This window comes from Panthera tigris, chromosome A2 (assembly GCF_018350195.1).
Source record: "Panthera tigris isolate Pti1 chromosome A2, P.tigris_Pti1_mat1.1, whole genome shotgun sequence".
Lineage (NCBI taxonomy): Eukaryota > Metazoa > Chordata > Mammalia > Carnivora > Felidae > Panthera > Panthera tigris.
Genome location: NC_056661.1, coordinates 152,273,840 through 152,300,224, shown reverse-complemented (window position 1 = coordinate 152,300,224; position 26,385 = coordinate 152,273,840). Strand labels below are relative to the sequence as shown.

Here is a 26,385-nt window from a genome sequence, read left to right as displayed (position 1 = left end):
TCTCGTGTGGGTCATATGTTGGAATTTTGTGGCCTTCCTCCCTCAGTTTCAGAATCACTGCGATGATACTAATTGTATTTGATAAGAATTAAAGCTTGGCTGAGGGGTCTCGGTTTTCGTTTTATTCTCCTAAGTTAATTCTTAAAAAAAAATTTTTTTAATGTTTGTTTATTTTGGAGAGAGAGAGAGAGAGACAGAGTGTGAGCAGGGCAGGGGCAGAGAGAGAGGGAGACACAGAATCTGAAGCAGGCTCCAGGCTCTGAGTTGTCAGCACAGAGCCCGACGTGGGGCTTGAACCCACGAACGGTGAGATCATGACCTGAGCCGAAGCCAGACCGACTGAGCCACCCAGGCGCCCCTCTCCTAAGTTAATTCTTAATGTGGGAAGTATCCTTTTATGTTTTTATGCAACACTGGTATTTTATGGGAGTCTCTTCCTGGGTTCCATTCAGTGTCCTGAAATGGAGGTGGGGTAACTGTCAAAGCATATTCTCGTTGATGTCTTTATAAAAGGTGCATTTTAGAACATACCAGGTAATTAGGCTTCTTGGAGGGCCCCCGGGGACTGGAGTGGTCCTTGAGGCTCTGGGATTGTAGGCAGCTAGCCCACAGGCAGGCAAGGACAACCGTTTCAAATATCAGGTTTCCATCTTGGGGCTTGACATTTCAGCATTTCATCTGCCTTTGTCATCCTTTTTTTTTTTTTTTTTTTTTTTTTTGTATGCCATCAATCCTTTCAAATGTGGCTTCTCAAAATATGGGGAAGAAGTAAAACTGAAAGATGTGACATTAATATTTTTTCCGCTAATTTTAGATCGGGTGATTGGACTAAAGCATTCGACTCTGGAGGGAAGTTAATTAGTCACAATTTGAATTTCTCAAGGAGTGTTTATACTGGGTCCTCTGATTTCATTACCCATATTAAGGTAAAATTGGGTGGTAATGAACATATGTTAAAGGCATCTTTATCTCTGAAATTGGTTTGAATGTTCACAGTACGCCGTTAGTAATAGATTATTTTCTTCAATACCTGCTACCACGCGGCGGGGGGCGGGGCGGAATACCATTCCATCTTGTTATTGTTTTCAATGTTACAACTGTAACTATTAAATACTTCATAATTATAACTAGTAGTTTATAATCTTTCTTTAAGGAAATGGATGATGCACAACAAACTCGCTGATAAAGTGAATGTGGCTTCAGCTGCTGTTTGAGCTTTTTTCATTTGTTTATTCCTTCAGGTAGATTTGTGGAGCACAAATCTGTGCTGTGTTGGGGTGTTCTGCTAGGTGTCGGGATAAAGCAGTTGCACAGCGCACAACTCCAGCTTCTGCATGATGGCAGGGGGTATGTGGGCAGTTGAGGCAGTAATTCTAACACAGCATGGCAGGTCCCTTGGCAGGGGGAGAGTACCTCCAGGGAGCCCTTGCCTGAGCTGTGAGGTGTTCAGAAGGATTTTCCAGATAAAATGTGATCTAAGTAGAAGACTGAAGATTAATTAGTGGTTGTAGTAGGGAAGCATGGCGGAGACAGAAGTAAGTGTCCAGTACAAACTTTTTCTGGACAAGATGAAGGAACAAGGTTGGATTACTTTGCTTCCAGAAACACCTAAAATAATGGAAAAGGAAAGATTTTCACAACCCTGGGCATTAGGCAGCAAAGGAGGGATTGCTGAGAAATGAGCTGAGCTCTACACATGTCCCAGTTTATATCTTTTTTTTTAATGTTTATTTATTTTTGAGAGAGAAAGAGAGAGAGACAGCATGAGTAGGAGAGGGGCAGAGAGAGAGGGAGACACAGAATCCGAAGCAGGCTCCAGGCTCTGAGCTGTCAGCACAACCCATGAACGGTGAGATCATGACCTGAGCTGAAGTCTGGACACTTAGCTGACTGAGCCACCCAGGTGCCCCTGTCCCAATTTATATCTTGAGAGAGTTTCTGGTTGCAGTGCAGGGAGGGAGACCTCAGGCAGAGCACAGTAGTCTCTCTGAGTTGAGAAAGAGTTGGAGGCAGGGGAGGAAAAGGTAGCTACATTTCACAATAGAGAGTACAAGAAAGCAGAGAGAGAATTCTAGAGATCTGCAAAGAGTCTTCATCTGAGTACTCATCAGTTTAAGGGTATGATGAAACTATCTAAGACTAGGGAAAGAACTGCCTAAAAAATTAAAGGGAATAGTCCTCAGAGCTCACACAGATGTAGAAATAAGTTCCTATTATATGATGAATTGTGTGCCCCCAAATCCATATGTTGAAGCCTAAAACCCCACGTGGCTATATTGGAGCTGGGGTCTTTAAAAAGGTGATTAGCTTTAAATGAGGTCATAAGTGGGGGGTGCCTGGGTGGCTCAGTCACTTAAGTGTCCAACTTCGGCTCAGGTCGTGATCTCACGGTACGTGAGTTCGAGCCCCGCGTCAGGCTCTGTGCTGATAGCTTGGAGCCTGGAACCTGCTTCGGATTCCCCTCTCTGCCCCTCCCCCTCTCTGTCCCTCCCCTGCTCCTGCTCTCTTTCTCTCTCTCAAAAATAAACATAAAAAATATATAAACGATGTCAGAAGTTGGAACCCTGATCTGATAGAATTGGTGCTCTCATGAGAAGAGGAAGAAACACCAGAGTGCTCTCTGTCATGTGGGAACACAGCAAGAAGGTGAGCTGTCTGTGAGGCAGAAAGAGAGCTCTCATCATAAACCCTGCTGGAACCTTGATCTTGGACTTTGTAGCCTACAGACCTATGAGAAAATAAATTTCTTTTGTTTAAGCCACCCAATCTGTGGTATTTTCTTGCAACAGCCCAAGCTGTTCCTTTCTTTCTAGAGTGGAAAGCTGCATAATTCATGGAGCACCAGTTAGATTACTCAGAAGGAGCATTGGTTTGCCTCCGTAGTGGGGCAAAATGAACCCCAGATTAAAGCTTCCCTAGTTCTACCTAACAAAGCATAAACACAATACCTGAACCTGAACAGAGCCCCAGAATATTTATAGGGAAACAAAAGTATATAACATCCAACAAGGTAAAATTAATAATGTTTAAAATCCAAAACTAACCAGTTAAGCAAATAGGCAAGAAAATGACACAGAACCAGTAGACAAGGATTTTAAAAGAATAATTATAATGAAGTTCCATGTGTTTAAGAAGCTGGAGGACAGATTGAATGTATTAGAGGCATTGAGGACATGAAAGGATGCACATCAATTTAGAGATGAAAACTATAACGTCTGAGATAAAATATATACTTATGGGATTAGTGGCAGATCAGATATTAAGAAAAGATTAATGATTTTAAATACATAGTAATAAAAAATAAGCCAACATGCAACAGAGTAAGTAGACTGAAAAAATGAATAGAGCATTGATGACCTGAGGACAACTTCAAGTGGACTAATATACATGTAATTGGAGGTCTCAGAAGAAAAGAAGGAGAGTTAGAAAAAATAATTAAATAATGGCCAAAAGTTTTTCAAATTTGATGGAAACTATGAATCTGCAGATCTACAAAAATTGATGACCCCCTGTGCACAAGAAACACAAAGAAAACTGTGCCAAAAAATATAATGAAATTGCTTAAATTAAGTGATAAAGATTTAAAAATCAGAGAAAGAGGACACATTGTATGCAGTGGAACAAAGGTAAGGATGACAACATTATTCTCATTGTCCAGAAGACAGTGAGACAAATCTTTAAAGAACGAAAGGAAAAAACTGTCAACCTAGCACTCTCTATCCACTGAAAATATCTTTCAAAAACCTTTCACACATGTAAAAGCTGAAAGAATGTATCACTGGCAGGCTTGCATTACAAGAAATGTCATAGAAAATTCTTTTTTTTTTTAAATATTTATTATTGAGAGACAGAGCATGAGCATGGGAGGGGCAGAGAGAGAGGAGGCACAGAATCTGAAGCAGGCTCCAGGCTCTGAGCTGCGAGTACAGAGCCCGATGCGGGGCTCAAACTCAAAAACCATGAGATTGTGACTTGAGCTGAAGTTGACGCCTAACCGACTGAGCCACCGAGGTGCCCCTGTCATAGAAACTTCTTTAGGCAGAAGTAATATGATACCAGATAAAGATCTGGATCTACATAGATGAGTGAAAAACACTAGAAGTGTAAATATGTGGGTAATTTAAAAAAATTCTGTATTATTTAAATCTTTTGAAAAGATAATTGGCTGTTGAAAGAACAAGGATAACAGTGTTTTGTAGGGTTTATAACATATATAGAAGTAAAATGTGTGAAAACGCAAAAAGCACAAAGGCTAAAAGAGGAGAAATTGAAGTGCACTGGTTTGATGTTCTTATACCATACACGAAGTGGAATGATAGTATGTGAAGGTAGACTGATAAGTGAAATATATAGAACATAAACTCTATAGCAACCACTAAAAACAAAATAACAAAATAATAGCTAAAAACCAACAAAAGAGTAAAAATGGAATGATAAAAAGTACTCAGTCCTAAAGAAAGCAGGAAGAGAGGAAAAAGGGGAACAAAGAACAGATGGGAAAAACAGAAAACTGATACCAAGATGGTAGATTTAAATCTAGCCCTATCTATAATCACATTAAATGTGAATGGTCTAAATATTCCTGTTATGTGACAGAGATTGTCAGATAGGCTAAAACATAAGAACCAATTGTCTGTTGCCTACAAGATACGTACATCAGATATAAAGCCATAAATAGGTTAAAAATATGGAGAAAGAAAAATGTATGGAGAAAGATATACCATGTTAACACCAATCCCAAGAAACTGGAGTGGCTATATTAATAATCACCAAAATCATATCATAGTGAAGAACATTACACAGAGGATCATTTCAAGATAATACATTGGTCAGTTCATCAAGAAAACCTAAAATCCTAAATGTTTACGTGCCTAGTAATAGAGCATCAAAATACATGAAGCAAAAACTGGGAGAACTGCATGCAGAAATAAAGGAAGCCGCAGTTATAGGCAGAGACTTCAACACTTCTCTTTCAATAATTGATAGAATGAGTATACAGAAAATCATTAAGGTAGAGAAGACTTGAACAATTCTTAAATTAATACTTACTATCAGCTTGAACTAATTGACGTTTATAAAATGCTCTACCCAAGAAGAATAAAAAGAGTATACATTTTCAAGAGTACATGGGTGATGGGGACTTAAAAGTGCACTTATCATTATGAGTACCGAGTAATTTATAGAGTTTTTGAATCACTTTATTGCAGACCTGAAATTAATACAACACTGTATGTTAACTACACTGGAATTGAAATTTAAGAGGAGTACATGGACCATTTACTAAGATTATAGACTGTATCCTGGGCCCTAAGTCTAATCTCAATAAATTGAACGAGATTCATATTATCAAATGATCCCGTAAGAAATGGGAATGTTTTTGAACACAGATGTCACCAAAAAAGAAGTACAGAAAATAAGCAGACAAATACAAAGAATCAGCAGATGGAGAGATGTTCAGTTTCATTAGTCATTAGTGAAATGCAGTAAATCATAATGAGATGCCCCTATACACTTGTTAGGATATGAACAAGTGGAGCTCTTATAAACTATTGTTAGGAATGTAAACCAAGAAAAACCACTTTGAAAAACAGTTTGGCAGTCTCTTAAAAAATTAAACCTATACCTAACTTATGACCCAGGCATTGTATTCTGAAATATTTACTGAAGAGAAATGAAAGCATATGTCCAGGCAAAGACTTGTACGTTGTGACAACTTTATTTGTCATAGACTCAAACTGGAATCAACTCAAATGCACATCAACAGGTGAAGAGATAAACAAATTGTACCATATTTATGTAGTGGAATACTACTCGTTAATAAAAAGGATTGAGTTATTTATATGTATGACAAAATGGTAGGGAAAGAAGCCACCCTCTTGACAACAAGAAAGTGCATATTGTATAATTCCGTTTATATATAATTCTAGAAAATACAAACTGTTGTGACAGCAGGTCAGTGGTTGCCTAAGGAGGGGGTGGGTTTAGGAAAGGGTGTGGGACAGAGGGATTACAGAGGGTCACCAGGAAACTTGGGTGGTGATGGATATGTTCATTATCTTGTTGGGCATGGTTTGCAGGTACAAACAGACGGCAGAATTGATCAATTCATATACATAAATATGTGCAGTTCATTGTATATCAATTATAATGAAATAAACCTGTTTATATTTTTGCCCCCAAATGTTCTTAACAATGAAATCAGTTTTGGGTGACTAATAGCTAGAAGTAAGAGTGGTGAGACATGAGGCAGAAGAGAGAAAGCAAGAAGCTGATGGGATAGAGCCTAGACCTTATCCTGAGGGTAGTGGTGGGCACTGAAGAGTTTTGAGCAGGCTAAAGACATGATTTGGTGTGCCTCTTTGACAGATTGCTCTCATTTTAGACTGGAGAATGGTTTGTTAGAGGGCAAGACCAGAAGCAGGGAAACTTTTTTTTTTTTTTTTTTAACATTTATTTATTTCTGAGAGACAGAAACAGAGCATGAGCGAGGGAGGGACAGAGAGGGAGACAGAAGTCAAAGCAGGCTCCAGGCTGTCAGCACAGGGCTCGACACAGGACTCGAACCCACGAACTAGGAGATCATGACCTGAGCTGAAGTTGGATGCTTAACCAGCTGAGCCACCCAGATGCCCCAGCAGGGAGACATTAAGGGCAAGACGCCGAAGGGCGCGGACAGGGAGTTGGGGTCAGTTAAACATGCTGCATTGTTATAGATTGTTCCTCTCGAGTCCTCTGCCTTACCTTGATTGGAGCCACCATCGTCTCTTACCGTCATTGCAGGAGCTTCCTAATAGTCCCTCTGCCCCTGGTCTTGAATGGAGGATGTCAGGGTGGTGGCTGATATGTAAAATGCCATATACTGGTGTTGAGCAGGCTGGGGAGCTGGGAGGCTGACATAGGAGATGCCTCCTACGGAGGACAGGAGGACCTGGCCAGAGAGGGAAACCTGCGGGAGCTGCTTGACTTAGTCTGGAGTTTTCCAAAGGAAGAGTTCTCATCTCACTTCCTGACATGACCTGGTTCACTGCTGCCATCTATCTGTTACTTCTCTCTCCTCCTAATGCTTTTTGAATTGTTCTGCGAAGAAATTCATGGCCGTCTTAATTTCCCCTTTCCTGATAACAGATGGATGTACCCTACGTGCCAGGAAGCGTAAATAATTCTGGGCACTCAGCCAGTCTTTCTGAATCATTCCCCCTCCCCCCCTCCCCAAATAACCAGTGACCGTTTTATCTTCAGATTCAGTTCTTTCATTCACTTCAGGGAAACTTTCTTTTGTATCTGAAAAATAATTTTCTTACTCTAATTATTGAAGTCAAAGATACCAATTATCTTCGTGTTGGCTCATCTTTGTTTTTTGTACCTATCCTTTTATCTCTAATTGCCTTAGCTACTTTGTCCTGGTTTCTCTGCCTTCATTATAATTATCATGGGCCTTTTCTGTGTGGCATCGATTTGATTTTAAGCCATATCTGTTATTTCCCCTGCTAGTTGATTTCTTAGAGTCATAATGGCTTTGTTTTGGTCCTCAAATCATTTCCACACATAATTTGGTACCAAATTGCTTCAGTTCTTTGGTTCCTCATTTCCATTCGTTCTGTTGTTGTATCATCTCATCTTTGAACTTAAAAAAAAGAATTGAGGGATGCCTGGGTGGCTCAGTCAGTTAAGCACTGGATTCTTTATTTCAGCTCAGGTCATGATCTCACAGTTGTGAGACTGAGCCCCACTTCGGGCTCTGTGCTGGGTGTGGAACCTGTTTGAGATGCTCTCTCCCTCTCTCTGTCTCTGCGCTTTCCCCACTTGCACTCTGGCGCGCTCTTTCTCTCTCTCTCTCTCTCTCTCTCTCTCTCTCTCTCAAAAAGAAAAAAGAAAAGAATTGCTATTCTTACTATATGAGTCATTATTCAGCCATAGTCCTTTTTCTTTCCTGGTCACTACTTTCCTCCATTTATAGCATGAATCTGTTCCTTTCTTTGCTTGTTTGGTTTCTGCTGATGAATTTTAGCAATAATTTTTTTACTGATTTGGGTTATTACTTTTATTATTTGTTCGTTGTTGATAGGTGTTGGAGATGAACAATTCTGTGATAGTGCCTTAATCTACGATCTTAATCAAGATCTCAACTCCATAGTAAGATTTTCGTAAACACTGTTACTGAGTGGTTTTCTCATCATGGACCTTTGATGTTACCCTTATGTATTTTGATGATGATAGCAGTTTGATATAGTAGAAAACCAGAATCACAGCTGTGTCTGTGCATACCTAATATAATTTTATCAAGTTTATAAATTGGTCGTAAATTACTGTTTGTTCCCAGGAGGAACCTGATTACCCCTTATTTCCTTCTGACTGCAGTAAAAACTATAAGAATGTGGATTTCAAAGTGTCTTCAGTTACCACAGGGATGGACCTTTGTTTACCATCTGATGACATTTTTACTCTTTCTGTGTTGCTGGTGGAAGGGTATTAGTTATGCATTGGTGCGGAGGCCACTTGATAGGTGTATTTCTGCTTTCCTGAGTAAAGTTCACCTCCCTGGAACAGTCTTCTAAGGACCGAGTGTGGATGCCTGAACCAGGACATTTTACGACTCATCCCAGATTCCACCAACCATTTAATGTGCCTTCTTGCTCTATTGGCCTGTTTCATACTGAATAGAAAGAAGGGATGCATTAAAATGGGAGTTTTATTTGATGTCGCTTGTTGAAACCATAAAATTCTATTTCATCCCCCAAAGATTTATACAGGTGTGACCCACTTAAACACCTGTCATTATGTCTGTGATTTAAAAAAAAAAGTTAATGTTTGTTTATTTTTGAGAGAGAGAGAGACAGAGCACGAGCACGGGAGGGGCAGAGAGAGAGGGAGACACAGAATCGGAAGCAGGCTCCAGGCTCTGAGCTGTCAGCGCAGAGCCCGATGCAGGTCTTGAACCCACAAACTGTGAGATCGTGACCTGAGCTGAAGTTGGACTCTTAACCAACTGAGCCACTCAGGGGCCCCTGTGATTTTTTTTTGTAAACCTTTCATCGGGGCATGCAGCCTCTGGACAAAGCACTTTCTTTTTCTGATTATAATAGAGTTGAAATGCCTGGTGCCACGATAGCAAAACATGTGAAGAGTGGACAGCTATTTTTTTACTGTTTGTCTTTTAGTTTATTACTTACTGGACCTCCTGAAATGCTGATACATAAACTTCCATCTTTTTTTGTTTTGTTTTATTTTGCATATGAATGTGTTTAAAAAACTCAAACTCTGCTGAGAAGCAGAAGGGCTGCTGGGAATAATCTTTATCTGGTCTCAGATTTCCCTTTAATTATTTGGAGAAGGAACTGAAACTCCTTTTCCTTCTATTCTGGCTATTTTACATCAGTTGGGGAACTCTGCAAGGTTCTAATCCCCCTCCCTCTGCCAAGGGGATGGGAACAGAAAGGTTCAAAAGGTGAAGTAATTTGAGCACAGTTTCGGACGTGATAATCCCATCAAACTGTATGAGGTGTAGGGTTCATTCTATTCTTCTTGGCACCAGGAAATAGGCCCAGGGAAGTCGAGTAGCTTTGTCAGCCTGTTTGACTCCAAAGCCTCTCCTTTTCTTCACAAAGTAGAGATTAATTCAAGGGGGGAAATCTGGTTGGCAACCATGGGCAGTGTAGTGTAGTGGTTAAAAGCATGGTCTTTTATTATTAAGCCTGGACTTACTAGGAGGAAATTACTTAAATTCCTTGTGAGTTGATTTCATCTATAAAATAGAGGTAGTGAGCCCTTCGTTACTGTTACTGGGGTCTGAGTTAGTGCTCATAGCACTTACCACAAAATAATAATTCATGAAATGGCAGATTTAAAAAAAAAAAAAAAAAAAAGATCTAAAGTGGGGACAGGTCCAGAAGCAAGGCTGACTTAGTAACTTGGAACACTAGAACCTGGACAACCAGTTGGTTCAGACTGACTGAACTTGGATGGACTCTGTCCAGAGTTATTGTTCTGCTGAAATATCTGGTTCCAAAATAACAATTCACAGTTGTTGAAAGAACCGTTGGAAGAGGAGTACAACGTATGATAGGGACAGGGTGTGTTGATTTCATGAGGAATGCAACAGATACACGTTTATTTAAATCTGATGCCATATTGACATTGATTTAGCCAAAGAATACTTGGTTAGCGGAGATTAGCTCAAGTAAGAAGAGTTGATTGAAGGCTCTGGGGCCCTGGATGGAACACAAGGACAGAGTATGGCTGGGCTCTTTGGAACAGGAAAACTATCAGAAACTGAAAGTGTGCACCTCATCTTTGAGAGTCTCTCTAATTTCTGGTTCTCTTTGTATTTTTTCTTTTTTCACATTGTTCCACAACATGGTGCAGCATTCACATACTTTACTTTTGTGAGTGTATTTGAATTGCTACTGGACACCCACTGGTTCTGGGAATGATCATGCCCACGTTGATGGGGGCATTTGTACTAAGTGTGGCCATCAAGGCTGACCTTTTTAGAAGATACAGATTTGTAGAGAATGAGCTTGTAGGGAAGAGGAGCTGCAGAAAGGCTATCTGTTATTCTTTTATAAAAGAAAGAAAGGTCTAGAAAATAGTTGTGTGTGTGTGTGTGTGTTTTTTTAAAGCGTGGTAGCCCAGTTCCCCAAGCTGAAACTTCTGGTATTATTTGATGGCAGAATGCCTCAGTGCCATGCCAGCTTTTTATGAGAAAATAATTCTCCTGAAAGTTGATCCCGCAAACCTAAACTTGTAAGTTTGCTGTTGTCACTTTCTAATAAGCGTTGCACGTTAATCTTCATTTCCTTTTGCTTTTCTTCCAGAGATACGAAGACTATGGAATGACTCCCCCATCAGGCCCATTGCCGAGGTAAAGTTTTTGGGAGAAAATACATTAGGACTTCCTCACATCGACTGTTTTTTTTTTACAGATTTTGTAAACTCGTTTCTTTTAGCTCATATGAGCAGATGCAAACCTCTGGGTTGTGTGTTCTCTTGAGTTAACCTGAAGAGGAGAAAAAAGGTGGAATTTTAAGTTCTGCTCCCAGTAAAGACAGGCTAGATTGTTTGTTCAGGGCATCTGGAAAAGCCAGACAAGATTTTAAAATAAAACAAAATAAAACCCAGATAGCTAACAGGGCAATGGGATGGTATGGGGCCAAGATCCAGGGAGTCCAGAGAAAGGAACCCTGCCTTTTGGGTGAACTTTCTCCCTGGGGTGCCTGCTAATCCCGGAGGAGGTGACTGAGAACCTGAGCAAGACTTTGGGCAGACCCCTGGGCCTTGGAGTCTTGAAAATTTGACATAGTGAAAGTTGTGGGATAAAGCCAGGCTTTGCGGGGACTTTGATGCCTTAAATGAATCAAAATACATTTGAAAAGAAAAATGGCTGAATACCAGTGATCTAAGCATCCGTCTCAATGTAAAAAAAAAAAAAAAAAAAAAAAGGTCTAATTAAACCTAAAGGAAGTAGAAGGAAAGAAATAATAAAAATAAGAATAGAAATTAATGAAATAGAAAACAAATACCATAATAGAGAAGATCGACAAGGCTAAAAGTTACTTCTTTGAAAACAAATGAAATTGATAAATCTCTGAAGAGCTTGATCAAGTAAGCTGTGTAACATTATCAATAAGAGGAATGGAAAAGGACATATTAATCCAGATCTTTCAAAAATTAAAAAGATTTTGATAGATTTTTAAAAGACAGATTTTTAAAAGATTTTATAGGAATTAAGAAGATTTTCTGAACCTTTTTGTTAATAAATTTAAAATGGAAAAATTCCTGGAAAGAGAATATCTGAATTGACATATAACTATTAAAGAAATTGAAATCATTACCAAAATCCTGCTCACAAAGAAAACTTTGGCTTTAATGGTGGATTCTACTAAAGATACTGAAGGAAGAAAATGCGCCAGTGTTCTACAAATTCTTTTAAAGAATATAAAAACAGAGAATACTCCCCACCTCATTCTTTTTATTTCATTATTATTTTTAATGTTTATTTAATTTTGAGACAGAGAGACAGAACGTGAGAGATGGAGGAGCAGAGAGAGAAGGAGACACAGAATCCAAAGCAGGCTCCGGGCTCTGAGCTGTCAGCGCAGAGCCCGACGCAGGGCTCAGACTCACGGACTGCGAGATGATGACCTGAGCCAAAGTCAGATGCTTAACTGATTGAGCCACCCAGGTGCCCCCCGCAACCCCCAACCTCATTCTTCCTCTATCAAGGAGGAGACAAGGACAAGGACGTTGTAAGAAAGAAAACATTACGGGCCAATTTTACTTGTGAACATAACACAGGTGCAGAAACTTAAATATTAGCAAAGATATCCAGTATTGTATATGGAAGGATGTCATATCACAGCCAAATTAGATTTATTCCAACAATGAAAGGGTAATTTAACATTTAAAAAACAAAATCAACCAATCTAGGGGTGCCTGGGTGGCTCAGTCGAGCATCTGACTCTTGATCTCTGCTCAGGTCTTGATCTCAGGGGATCTCAGGGTTGTGAATTCAGGCCCCACATTGGGCTCCACACAGGGCATGGGACCTACTTAAAAATAATAATAATAATAATAATAATAATAATAATAATAATAATAATAAAATAAAAAATCAATGTAATTCACTGTTTTGAGAATAAAGGAGGGAAATCTTATTCCACTAAATATAGCATTTGATAAAATTCAACATCCATTCATGGTAAAAATCTTAGCAAACAAAGAATAGAATTGAACTTGTCTAATCTGGTTATAGTTATCTCAGCAAAGATTATATTACCTCTATTCAACTTTGTCTCGGGGTTCTTGATAGTGTAATAAAGCAAAGAAAGAAAGAGAGAGAGAGAGTGAGGGAGGGAAGAAGGGAAGGGAAGGAAGAGATTAAGGAATTCTAGGAAAGAAATAATACTGTTATTATTCTCAAATGATATAATTTTTTTTAGTAGAAATACCTAAAATGTCAACACATAAATTGTTAGAATTAAGAGAATTTAGCAAGATAGATAAATTACAAAGTAGCTGGATATAAGATCAGTATACAAAAAATCTCTTTTATTTCTGTTTATGAGCATCAGACAAAATAAAAACTTTTACACAGACTACATAAAATAGCATTCAGAAACATAAAATATCTCAGTATTCATCTCACCAAAAATAGTCAAGCCCTCTAAAGAAAATGTTCATGGATTGGGTAACTCAGTATATTAAAAATATCAGTCTTCCCTAAGTGATCTACAGATTCATTGTGATCCCATTTAAAATCCTAGTCATTTTTTTTTTTTTAACGTTTATTTATTTTTGAGACAGAGAGAGACAGAGCATGAACAGGGGAGGGTCAGAGAGAGGGAGACACAGAATCTGAAACAGGCTCCAGGCTCTGAGCTGTCAGCGCAGGGCTCGAACTCACGGACCTCGAGATCATGACCTGAGCCGAAGTCGGCCGCTTAACCGACTGAGCCACCCAGGCACCCCTTGTTGTTTTTTTCAAAAAAAAAAAAAAAAAAAAAAAAATGTGGAAACTGACAAGCTGATTTTAAAACTTCTGTAGAAATGTGAAGGGCCAACAATATTCAAGACACTTTGAGGAAAAAGAACAGGGTATGAGGAATAATCTGAAAGTTGTAAATTGCTGTAAGGTAATTCAGACAGTGTTGTATTGCTATAAAGCTAGACAAATAGACCAAAGGAACAGAATAGAGAATCCATAAGCAGACTCACACATGAGTGGACAAATGATTTATTACAAAGCGGGAATTGCAGAAAACCAGAGTTAATTGCAGAAATCATAATCAACTGTTCTTTTTTATTTGGTTTATTTTGTGAGAGAGTGTACACACAGGTGCACGTGAGTCGGGGAGGGGCAGAGAGAGAGAGAGAGAGAGAGAGAGAGAGAGAATTCCAAGTAGTTTCTGTGCTGATAGCATGGAGACTGATGTAGGGCTCAAACTCAGAAACTGTGGGATCATGACCTGAACCAAAAGCAAGAGTCAGATGCTTAACCATCTGAGCCACCCAGGCACCTGTCGACTCTTCTTTCAATCACCAGAAGTCACACAGAAGTAGGAATGTTATCTGGTTTCCTCATTTTTTTCTGTCTTTTGTTTGTCCTCATTTTCAGAGGGGCTTGTTTTATTTTTCCCCAACCCAGGCACTGCTTTGTGGTCCACAAGCAACAGAGATAAAGGGAGCATGTGAAGATTAGGTGACCCAGGGCAGAAGTTAACGATGGGGGCCATGTGATCTGGTTTGCCCAGTTCAGTTCAGTTTACACCTCTTTTTCTGGCATAGATACTAGTAACTTCCACTCTGAAAAGTGTTCTGGTTTGGATGACCAATTTTACAGTTACATTAAAGGGTTCTGGGGGATTTGGATCACACGGAACTATCCGAACACACAATTTAGGATAAAAACGACGTAAACGTAGGCGGGAGGAGGATAATTGGGCAAAGTAGAAATAAGGAAAGGGCAAGAGCTAGTTCTTCGGTGGATGGTCAAGAGGGTCAGGAGATGAGGAGATTATGCGAACTCCAACATCCAGATGTTGAAGGAAAAGTGTGCCTTTTAGATCTGTAAGGTCAGAGATACCAGACATCTCTCTCTCAGGTCAATCTAAAACAGTTGCAGTTATCTAAAGAGAGCAATACATAAATAGCCTTGGGTTTCAATTTATGAGATATGCTCTGGAAATAACGCTACAGAATAGAGGCAAAGTCAGTCTGTGCTCTCATCAAACTAGTTTGATCTGTTAATTCCTGGTTGACTGTCATTTGCAAAGCACCGTAATTAAACTATCATGCTTTTTCATTCTTGAATTTCTTTAGAAGAGTGGTTCTTAAGGTGGGATTCTCAGACCCGTGATGGTCCTTGAGACCCTTTTGTGGGGGGGGGGGGGAGGGCTGCCTGTGAAGTCCAAACCGTGGTTCATAATACTAAAACATTATTTGATCTTTTTAATTGTTGATGATTACACCGAGGCACAAAAGCAGCGGTGGATGAAACTGCATGACCCTTATTATGAATCAGTGGCACCACACGGCCCAAGTGATCATTGTATTCTTCACCACTGTGCAATCACAACGTTTTCAGAACGCCGGTGTTTTGGTTATGCAGTATGTTCTTGATGAAGTAGTAAAAATTATTCTTTTTTTTTTTTTTAAACCTAAACCCTTGAGTCTTTAATCGTCTGTAGGACAAAGGAGGAAAGACTCATAAAGCGCTTTGCAGAGAACGGAATTGTGAAGGAGGAGCACTTGTTCCGTTGTGGGAGTTAAGAACTCATCTGAACTGCTGCCATGTTTTTTGTTTGAGGAGACCATCAGATGACATTGTTATTCAGACTCGGGTTGTTTGGCAGCCACTGTCTTGAAAGTAAAGGAAGAGAGCCTGTCACGTCAAGAAAAATAGCGGGCAGGATTTGTTGCCAGTGATAAAATTGAGCCTTCAAGTGAAAATTTGAATTTTGGAAACTTGTCTGCCACTAGGTGCTTGACAGCTTCCTAGTGCTTAAAGGATTTTTTTCTGATGAGCTCAGTGGTGATACTAATGAATGTGATTTTTGGTACTCTGAAATGAAATGTGTCAATATCTGGAAAGTCTACATAAAGCATGGCACTGATATTTTCCAAATGACTCATGTCAAAATCTCAGGGCGCCTGGGTGGCTCAGTCGGTCAAACATCGGACGTCGGCTCAGGTCATGATCTCATGGTTCGTGGGTTCGAGCTCTGTGTTGGGCCCTGTGCTGACAGCTCAGAGCCTGGAGCCTGCTTCGGATGGTGTCTCCCTCTCTCTGCTCTTCCCCTGCTCATGCTCTGCCTCTGTCTCTCTCTCTGAAAAAACAAACAAACATTGAAAAAATTAAAAAAAGAAAACAAAGAAAGTCATGCATGGGTCCATTCAAAGTGCAAACTAGTAGTGGGTTTGAATATATCTGAGTATGAAAAGTTAATTGATACTCTTCAGATTGTATATTGCCACTAACCCTTGAGGAAACTTTGCTGAGTTCTGGTATGTCAAAGAAGAATATCTGTCTGAAATATTATTTGAATATTATCTGAAAAGCCTATTAAGATCTTCCTTATCCAAAAAAATGAAAATAAAAAAATAAAATCTTCCTATCCAACTATGTATTTATGTGAAGTCAGATCATCTTCTTTAAATAACTTACAGGGACTGTGTTGCTCAGTCAGTTAAGCATCCGACTCTTGATTTTGGCTCAGGACACAATCTCAGTATTCGTGAGATTGAGCCCTGCATCAGGCTCTGCATTGACCACGTAGAGCCTGCTTGGGATTCTCTTTCTCCCTCTCTCTCCACCCCTCACCTGCTCGTGTGCACACACTCTTTCTCTCTCAAAATAAATACATTTAAAAAAATAACTTACAGCAACTGACTGAATACAAGGTATATGAGAATCCAGATATCTTCTATTAAGGAAATTTGAAAAAAAGTAAAACTACTTTTTTGGGGGGAATGGGTTAGAAAATATCATTGACTACTTGAGAAAATGTTAACATGTAAGATGCTTATTAATATTGTTACTTAAAAATTTTTTTAAAGTGTTTTATTTATTTTTGAGACAGAGACAGAGCGTGAGCAGGGGAGAGAGAGGGAGACACAGAATCCAAAGCAGGCTTCAGGCTCCGAGCTGTCAGCACAGAGCCCGACGTGGGGCTCGAACTCACCACGAGATAATGACTTGAGCTGAAGCCGGACGTTCAACCGAATGGGCCACCCAGGCACCTCAATATTGTTATTTTTAAATGAATTTTGAAAATAGTTATTTTAAAAAGTTTTAGTTTTAATTCTGAATGCAATAAATATCTCTCCACATAAACACAAATTCTCAGGAGTCCCTTAATAGTTTTTGAGTGGAAAGGGGTCCGAAGACTAAAAAGTTTGAGAACCCCCGCTTTAGAGCACTGGTTTTCAGCCTTAATGAATAGCAGGGTCATCAGTGGAGCTTTAAAAACTGCTCTGTCTGGGTTTCACCTCTAGAGATTCTGTTTTCATTAGTCTGGGGTGCAGCACGGCCATCGGGGTTTTTGAAAGCTCTCCAGGGGATACTCATGTGCAGCCAAGACTGGGAGCCAGCGCTTTAATCCAAGGCTGGAGACGCGCAGGCCCTGGAACTTGACCTGCACCTGCTTTTGGTCTGTAAACGAGGGCATGTCTTCTTCAGTCATCCGGCATCGGCTCTATTCCAGGCACCGTACTTAGTACCGAAGATATGTCAGGGAGCAAACAGGAAACATTTCTGTGTTGTGGGAGAGGAGATGAGGCTACACCAATAGATAGGCCTTCTTTTTCTGTAGCACGGAAGGTGGAGTTAATAAAATGCCAGAGTCAGGGTCCAGTGCGGTTCTGATGCTTGGGCTTGCTTTGCCTTCAGACCAGGTTTTGGCCCCGGTTTGCTGCCGTCTTCGGAGCTGGTGCCTTCTGAGTCCCAGCAGACACAGGCATCGGCTGACGCCCCGTTCGCTGCCCGAGGGATCTACCCCGAGGAGATGCCATCGGTGGCCCGGCCACGGCCTGTCGGGGGCACCACAGGTACATGTGGCTGTTTAGCTTGCGTTTCTGAACTAGAGAACATCTGCTTTCTGGCTATTCCGGCAGAGTGCCTTTCAGACTTCCCAGGGTACCGCTGTCCCCGTGTCCGTCACCTCCTCCACTAGTCTGTGCTCCCTGGGATCCCGGTAGAGGTGCAGGCAGGGGAGGGGGGAAGAGAGAGTGGCGGAGATCCCAAGACTGATGTCCTCCGATTTGTTCCTGTGTCAGTGTCTCAGAACATCCTTTCACGTGGAGTGCACAGCACATCTCCGCCAGGGAAAGTGTTTCTTAATGCTTACGGTAAACTGAAAGATCTGTTTCTGAGCACTTGGTATGGCTTTAAGACAAGTGTCGTTTTCTAAAAAGGCACTTTTCCAGCCTGTGATAAACAACTCCAAATGTTGCTGGACAGTAACCTAGGGAGATTTTTGTTTCATTTGGTTCTCGTGACGAGGGACACTGCTCATAGGTGACAGTCAAGTCCAACATGGCTGAGCTGAGTCTCACATGTCATGTGGCTGGTTGGCCCTGGCGGTTTACCCAGAATTAAAAATTGCTGTTTCATGTCACGGAACTGCGTCTCATGAATAGTTGATACTACAAATACCATAGTTGTGAATGTTGTTCATTGTTCCTCAAGCGTCTGTGGAGTTTAAGATTTTTTTTTTTTGTACAGCTCAGCATGCTTTGAAAAGTCTTCGAAGTTCGTTATATCCATCAGACTGTTTTACTCAAAGTCACTTTTATTTTCATTCCTTCACCTTCCTGTTTGACGGTTTAATAAGAAATTGAAGCTTTAAAAAGAGGAGCTATTACATGTTTGCTTATCTTTTACAGTTTTCTAACTTTCTGGACAATATATACCTTTATAATGTCAACAAGGGACTAGTTTAAGCCTTTTCGAAACTTGTAATAATTGGTGGATAGTGATCCTTTATGGTTTCCTAGGCATTTATTATAGGTTGCATTGTCTATCAGTCAACAACAAAAATATCTCTGGATATCCCACAGGATTTCCCATACTTTACAGGTGCTGTACTTGCAGTGAGTTTTCTTTCTCCTGTTAATTACTGCTTATTTGAACATGGGTGGATATTACATATCCCAAACAAAATTCAGACAGCTTCATCTTTAATCTAGAAGAATAGAGAAATGGTACATATGAAATATTTGAAGAGGAAGTTATTTTCTAATAATTTCTAATAAGAGATTAAGTTGTAAAAAAATGTATAATAGAAAATATTAAGATATACTGGAAGAGTTACCTTTTGACTATTTAAAATAATCGAATATGTATATGTCTAAAAATTACTAGAAGCAAAGGAAAATAGAATCCAGGGAAGTATTCAGCAGGTATGCCCATGAGGTATTTTTATGAGAGGATGATTCAAAGAAATTGATAAGTGGGCAGACTTCAGAGCCTAAATGGACAAAGGACAGGAAGGATGAATTCACAGAAGGAATATGTGTGTGGGGTGTATATCACAGGAAAGTAAACATGAAAGATGCCCAGTTTTGAACATGACTGAAGAAATGCACTTTAAAACCGTGGGGAGACACCATTTCAGTCGTGAAACTGTTTTCATAATAACGTAGCAGGACAACATTAACGTCCACTTTCTTCTTCTGTACAGTGGAGGTAATGTGGCTGTTGTGTGGATTACAGAAGATAACAGGTGCAAAGTGCTCAAAATAGTGCCTGACGTGTTGCAAACTTTCAGTGAATATCAGCTGCAATTATTATTAGTATATTTCCAGTGGTGGTGTAAATCACTAAACATTGGGAAAGCAGCTGGGCAGTATGACTTACTAAGCTTTGCATTTGCTAATTCTACTTTTGAGAATCTAGGATCTTCCTCCCCAAAGAAATCCAAATATTGGGGAAAAACGAGTGCAAAGGTGTTTATCAGCACATTATTCATAATAGAGAATTGTGAGCCCTCTAAATGCCTAGTAATGAGGGGATCAGTGCATAAATTGTGCAGCTGTTTATTATTAATTAATTTCATTTTAGTTTTTTTTTTTAAATCCCAGTATACTTAGCATGCAGTGTTATATTAGTTTCAGGCATACAATATAGTGATTCAACATTTCTATACGTTACTCAAGTCTTCATCAAGAAAAGTATACTCTTTTTTAAAAATTTTTTTTAAATGTTTATTTATTTTTGACAGAGAGAGAGACAGAGCATGAGTGGGGGAGGGGCAGAGAGAGAGGAAGACAGAATCTGAAGCAGGCTCCAGGCTGTGAATGGTCAGCACAGAGCCCGACGCGGGGCTCAAACTCACAGCCTGCGAGACTGTGACCTGAGTCGAAGTCGGATGCTCAACCGACTGAGCCACCCAGGCGCCCCAGATACTCTTTTTTATTAAGTTTATTTTGAAAGCGTGTGCACATGCATGTGCTCATAAGTGGGGGAGGGGCAGACAGAGAGGGAGAGAGAGAGAATCCCAAGCAGGCTCTGCGCTGTCAGCGCAGAGCCCCCCCCATGTGGGTCTCGAACTCACAAACCGTGAGATTATGACCTGTGCCAAGATCAAGAGTTGGACTCTTAACTGACTGAGCCACCCAGGCGCCCCAAGATAAGTGTCCTCTTAATACCCCTCACCCTTCCCCCCAACCCCCTCCCTTCTGGTAACCATCTGTTCTCTATAGTTAAGAGTCTGTTTTTTTGGTTTATCTCTTTTTTTTTTCTTTGTACGTTTGTTTTGCTTCTTAAATTCCACATGAGTTAAGTGATACGGTATTTGTCTTTATCTGACTGACTTGTTTCACTTAGCAGTGTACCCTCTAGCTCCATCCATGTTGTTGCAGGTGACAAGATTTCATTCTTTTTATGGCTGAGTAATATTCCATTGTATATATACACCACCTCTTCTTCATCCATTCGTCTATTGATGGACACTCGGGTTGTTTTCACAATTTGGCTATTGTAAGTAATGCTGCTATAAACATAGGGGTGCATATATGTTTTCAAAATAGTGTTTTCATGTTGTTTGGGTAAATACTCAGTAGTGTATTTCTCTTTTTAGATCACACGGTAATTCTATTTTTAATTTTTTGAGGAATCTCCATACCGTCTTCCACAGTGGCTGCACTAGTTTACGTTCCCACCAGCAGTGCACAAGAGTTTCTTTTTCTCCACATCCTCACCAACACTTGTTTTTTGTGTTTTTGATTTTAGCCATTCTGACAGATATGAGGTGCTATTTCCTTGTGGTTTTGATTTGCATTTCCCTGATGATGAGATGTCTGTTGGCAATCTGGATGTCTTCTTTGGAGAAATGTCTGTTCATGTCTTCTGCCATTTTTGACCTGCATTATTTGTTTGTTTGTTTTGGTGTGGAGTTGTGTCAGTTCTTTATATATTTTGGATACTAACCCTTTAGTGTTATGTCATTTGCAAATATCTTTCTCCATTCTGTAGGTTGCCTTTTTGTTTTGCTGATTGTTTCCTTTGCTGTGCAAAAACTTTTTATTTTTATTTTATTTTATTTTATTATTTTTTAAGTTTATTTATTTTGAGAGAGGGAGAGACGGGGGTGGGGTGGGAAGGAGCAAAGAGAGAGGGAAAGAGAGGGAATTCCAAGCAGGCTCAGCACTGTCAGCGCAGAGCCTGACATAGGGCTCAAACTCATGAACTGTGAGATCATGACCTAGCCAAAATCAAGAGTGGGATGCTTAACTGACTGAGCCACCCAGGTGCCCCCAAAAGCTTTTTATTTTGATGTAGTCCCATTAGTTTATTTTTGCTTTTTTGCCCTTGCCTCAGGAGACATAGCTGGAAAAATGTTGCTGTGGCCGATGTCAGGGACCTTACTGCCTGTGCTCTCATCTAGGATGTTAAAGGTTTTAGGTCTCACATTTAGGTCTTTAATCCATTTTGAGTTTATTTTTGTGTATAGAAAGTGGTCCAGTTTTATTTTTTCGCATGTAGCTGTCCAGTTTTCCCAACATAATTCGTTGAAGAGACTTTTTCCCATTGCATATCCTTGCTTCCTTTGTTAAAGATTAATTGACCATATAATTGTGGGTTTATTTCTGGGCTCTCTGTTCTGTACCATTGATCTGTGTCTGTTTTTGTGCCAGTACCATACTGTTTTTATTACCACAGCTTTTTAGTATATGTTAAAATCTGGGATTATGATACCTCCAGTTGGTTTTTTTTTTCTTTGTCAAGATTGCTTTGGCTATTTGGGGTCTTGTGTGGTTCCATACCAATTTTAAGATTATTTGTTTTAGTTATGTTGAAAAATGTTTTTGATGTTTGTTTAGTTTTGAGAGAATGCAAGCAGGGGAGGGGCAGAAAGAGAGTGGGACAGAGGATGTCAAGCAGGCTCTGCACTGAGAGCAAGGAGCCTGATGTGGGGCTCAAATCCATGACCTGTGAGATCATGACTTGAGCCAAAGTTGGACACTTAACCAACTGAGCCTCCCAGGCACCCCTATATTGCTGTTGATAGTATGGACATTTTAACAGTATTCTCCTAATCCAGGAGCATGGAATATCTTTCCATTTGTTTGTGTCATCAGTTTCTTCCATCAATGTTTATGGTTTTCAGAATGTAAATCATTCACCACTGTATTAAGTTTATTCCTAGGTGTCTTATTCATTTCGGTGCAGTAGTAAATGGGATTTTTTTCAAACTTCTCTTTCTGTTACTTCATTATTAGTGTATGGAAGTGCACTAGACTTTTGTGTATTGATTTTGTATCCTGTGACCTTACTGAATTCATTTATCAGTTACAGTAGTTTTTTGGTGGAGCCTTTAGAGTTTTCTGTGTTTAGTAGGTGTCTGCAGATAGTCAAAGTTTTACTTCTTTCTAACTGATTTGGATGCCTTTTATTTCTTTTTGTTGTCTGATTGCTGTAGCTAGGACTTCCAGTACAGTGTCGAATAAAAGTGATGAGAGGGGAGCCTGGGTGGCTCAGTTGGTTGAGCGTCCGACTCTTGATTTCAGCTCAGGTCATGATCTCCCCGGTTTGTGGGTTCAAGCCCCCTGTTGGGCTCTGCAGTGACAGCAGGGAGTCTGCTTGGCATTCTTTCTCTCTTTCCCTCTCTCTATCTGTGCCCTGCCTCCATTCCCTCTCCCTGTCTCTCAAAATAAATAAATAAACTAAAAAAAAAAAGTGGTGAAAGTCAGCGTTCTTGTCTTGTTCTTCCTGATCTTAGGGGAAAATCTCTCAGTTTTCCACCATTGAGTGTGATGTTAGCTGTGGGTTTTCAAAATGGCCTTTATTATGTTGAGGTATTTTCCTTCTAGACCTAGTTTGTTGAGGGTTCTTAGCATGAATGGATGTTTTACTTTGTCACATGCTTTTTCTGCATCTGTTGAAATGATCATATTGTTCTTATCCTTTCTCTTGTTGATGTGATATATCACGTTGATTGATTTGGGAATATTGAATTACCTTTGCATCCCAGGAATAAATCCCACTTGACTGTGGCAAATGAGTTTGGTTTTTTTTTTTTTTTTAATTAATTATTTATTTATTTATTTTTGGGACAGAGAGAGACAGAGCATGAACGGGGGAGGGGCAGAGAGAAAGGGAGACACAGAATCAGAAACAGGCTCCAGGCTCTGAGCCATCAGCCCAGAGCCTGACGCGGGGCTCGAACTCACGGACCGCGAGATCGTGACCTGGCTGAAGTCGCACGCTTAACCGACTGCGCCACCCAGGCGCCCCGGCAAATGAGTTTTTTAATGTGTTGTTGGATTTGGTTTGCTAATATTTTGTTGAGGATTTTGTATTTATGTTCATCTGAGATATTGGCCTGTAGTTTTCTCTTTTTGTGTTGTCTTTATCAGGGTAATGCTAACCTCACAGAATGAGTTTGGAAGCTTTCCTTCCTGTTTTTTGGAATACTTTGAGAAGAATAAGTATTCTTTAAATGTTTGGTAGAATTAATCTGTGAAGCCATTTTTTCATAGACTTTTGTTTGTTGGGAGCTTTTTGATTACTGACTTGATTTTATTACTGGTAATCAGTGTGCTCAAATTTTCTATTTCTTCCTGATTCAGTTTTGGGAGGTTATTTGTTTCTAAGAATTTATCCATTTCTCCTAGGTTATCCAATTTGTTGGCATATACTTTTTCGTAATCTCTTAGAATCCTTTGTATTTCTGTGGTGTTGGTGTTATTTCTCCTCTTTTGTGTCTGATTTTGTTTATTTGAGTCCTTTTTTTTCTTTTTGATGAATCTGGTTTAAAGGCTTATCAATTTTGTTTGCGTTTTGAAAGAACCAGCTCCTGTTTTTCATTGATCTGTTCTGTTATCTTCTTAGTTTCTATTTCATTTATTTTTGCTCTAATATTTATTATTTTCTTCCTTTCATTGGTTTTGGGTTCTATTTGTTCTTTTTCTGGCTCCTTTAAGTGTAAGCTTAGGGTATTTATTTGAGATTTTTCTTGCTTCTAGAGGTAGGCCTATATTGCAATAGGCTTCTCTCTTAGATCAGCTTTTGCTGCATCCCAAAGATAATAGGCCATTGTGGTTGTTTTTCTTTTTTTCATTTATCTCCCTGTGTTTTTTGATTTCCTCTTTGATTTCTTGGTTGACCCATTCATTGTTTAGCAACATGTAATTTAACCTCGATGTATTTGTGGTCTTTCCATATTTTTTCTTGTTGTTGATTTCTTGTTTCATGGTATTGTGGTCAGAAAAGATGCATGGTATGACTTAAGTCTTTTTGAATTTGTTGAGACTTGTTGGTTTTGTGGCCTAACCTGTGATCTATTCTGGAGAATGTTCTTTGTGCACTTCAAAAGAATTTAACCTTCGTGTATTTGTGGTCTTTCCATATTTTTTTCTTGTGGTTGATTTCTAGTTTCATGGTATTGTGGTCAGAAAAGATGCATGGTATGGCTTCATTCTTTCTGAGTTTGTTGAGACTTGTTTTGTGGCCTAACCTGTGATCTAGTCTGGAAAATGTTCCTTGTGCACTTGAAAAACATGTGTATTCTGTTTTGGGATAGAATGTTCTGATGTATGTTAAATCCAAGTGGTCTAATGTGTTATTCAAAGCCACTGTGTCCTTGTTGATTTTCTCTTTGGATGATCTATCCAACAATGTAAGTGGTATGTTTAAATTCCCTACTGTTATTGTATTACTATTGATACTTCCTATATGTTTGTTAATAGCTGCTTCCTGTATTTGGGTGCTTCTATGTTGGGTGCATAAATATTTGTAATTGTTATATCTTCTTGTTGGATTGTTCCCTTTATGACTATGTAGTGTCCTTCGTTGTTTCTTGTTACAGTCTTTGTTTTAAAGTCTATTTTGTCTGATATAAGTATTGCTACCCCAGCTTTCTTTTCACTTCCATTTGCATGATAAATATTTTTTCATATCTTCACTTTCAGTCTGCATGTGTCTTTAGGTCTGAAATGAGTCTCTTGTAGGCACCTTATAGATGGGTCTTGCTTTTTTATCCATTCTGTCACCCTGCATCTTTTGATTGGTGTATTTAGTCCATTTACGTTCAAAATAATTATTGATAGCTTTGTACTTACTGTCATTTTGTCACTTGTTTTACAGTATTTTTGTAGTTCTTTTCTGTTTTCGTCTTCTCTTACTCTCTTATCTTGTGGTTTACTGGTTTAATTTAGTGATATGCTTGAATTCCTTTCTCTTTATTTTTTCATATTTATTACTGGTTTTTCCTTGTGGCTACCATTAGGTTTATATAGAATGTCTTATGCATGGGGCGCCTGGGTGGCTCAGTCGGTTAAGCGTCCGACTTCAGCTCAGGTCACAATCTCGCGGTGCGTGGGTTCGAGCCCCGCGTCGGGCTCTGGGCTGATGGCTCGGAGCCTGGAGCCTGCTTCCAATTCTGTGTCTCCCTCTCCCTCTGCCCCTCCCCCGTTCATGCTCTGTCTCTCTCTGTCCCAAAGATGAATAAACCTTAAAAAAAAAAAAAAAATTAAAAAAAAAAAAAAAGAAAAGAATGTCTTATGCATATTGCAGTCTATATTAAGTTGATCGTCACTTGAAGTTGAACCCATTTAGTTGAATGCACTAAATTTTTACTCCTCTCCCTCCCGTGTTTTAGGTATATGGTGTCATATTTTCCATCCTTTTATTTTGTAAATCTCTTCACTGATTTTTATGGTTATGCTTAATTGTAGAGCTTTTGTGCTTCCTATTTTTCTTATTCGTGCTTATGTTCTCTTGTTTCCACTCAAAGATCCCCTTTAACATTTCTTGTAGGGCTAGTTTAGCGGTGGTGAATTTCTTTAACTTTTGTTTGTCTGGGAAACTCTTTGTCTCTCCTTCTATTCTGAATGATAACCTTGCTAGATAGAGTGTTTCTCGGTTGCAGGTTTTGTTTTTGTTTTCCTTTCAGCATTTTGAATATATCATGCCACTCTCTTCTGGCCTGCAAAGTTTCTGTTGAAAAGTCCACTGATAGCCTTATGGGGTTTCCCTTGTATGTAACTGTTTTCCTTTCTCTTGCTGTTTTTAAAACTCTCTTTTTATCACTACTTTGTGCCATTTTAATTACTATGTGTTTTGTTGTGGTCCTCCTTGGGTTGATTTTGTGGAGGGCTTTCCATGCCTCCAGGATCTGGATTTTTATTTCCTTCCTCAGATTTGGGAGGCTTTCAGCTATTATTTCTTCAAATAAATTTCTGGCCCATTTTCTCTCTCTCCTCCTTCTGGGATCCTTCTAGTGCAAATCTTGTTGTACTTGATTGTATTGCTGAGTTCCCTTAATCTATTCTCATTTTTTATCCTGTGGAGTTTTTTGTTCGCTTTTTTTTTTGTTTTTGTTTTTTTTTAAGAAGACCTGGCTAGCTACATGCCAGGAAACCGATTCCCTTTATTAAAATAAAATT

General features: G+C 39.5%; 1 protein-coding gene across 4 annotated transcripts in view; it reads left to right on the top strand.

The window, feature by feature from the left end:
* Nucleotides 1-26,385, top strand: part of KIAA1549 (KIAA1549 ortholog) — a 136,384-nt gene that overhangs the window by 98,332 nt on the left and 11,667 nt on the right. For all 4 annotated transcript variants that reach the window (XR_006213053.1, XR_006213050.1, XM_042973289.1 and 1 more), the window contains 2 exons: nucleotides 10,815-10,861; nucleotides 17,387-17,544. Coding sequence is in view for 2 of the 4 variants with exons in the window: in XM_042973289.1 (XP_042829223.1) it covers nucleotides 10,815-10,861; nucleotides 17,387-17,544 (205 nt within the window). In the remaining 2 variants the exon portion in view is untranslated. The remainder of the gene's footprint in view (nucleotides 1-10,814; nucleotides 10,862-17,386; nucleotides 17,545-26,385) is intronic.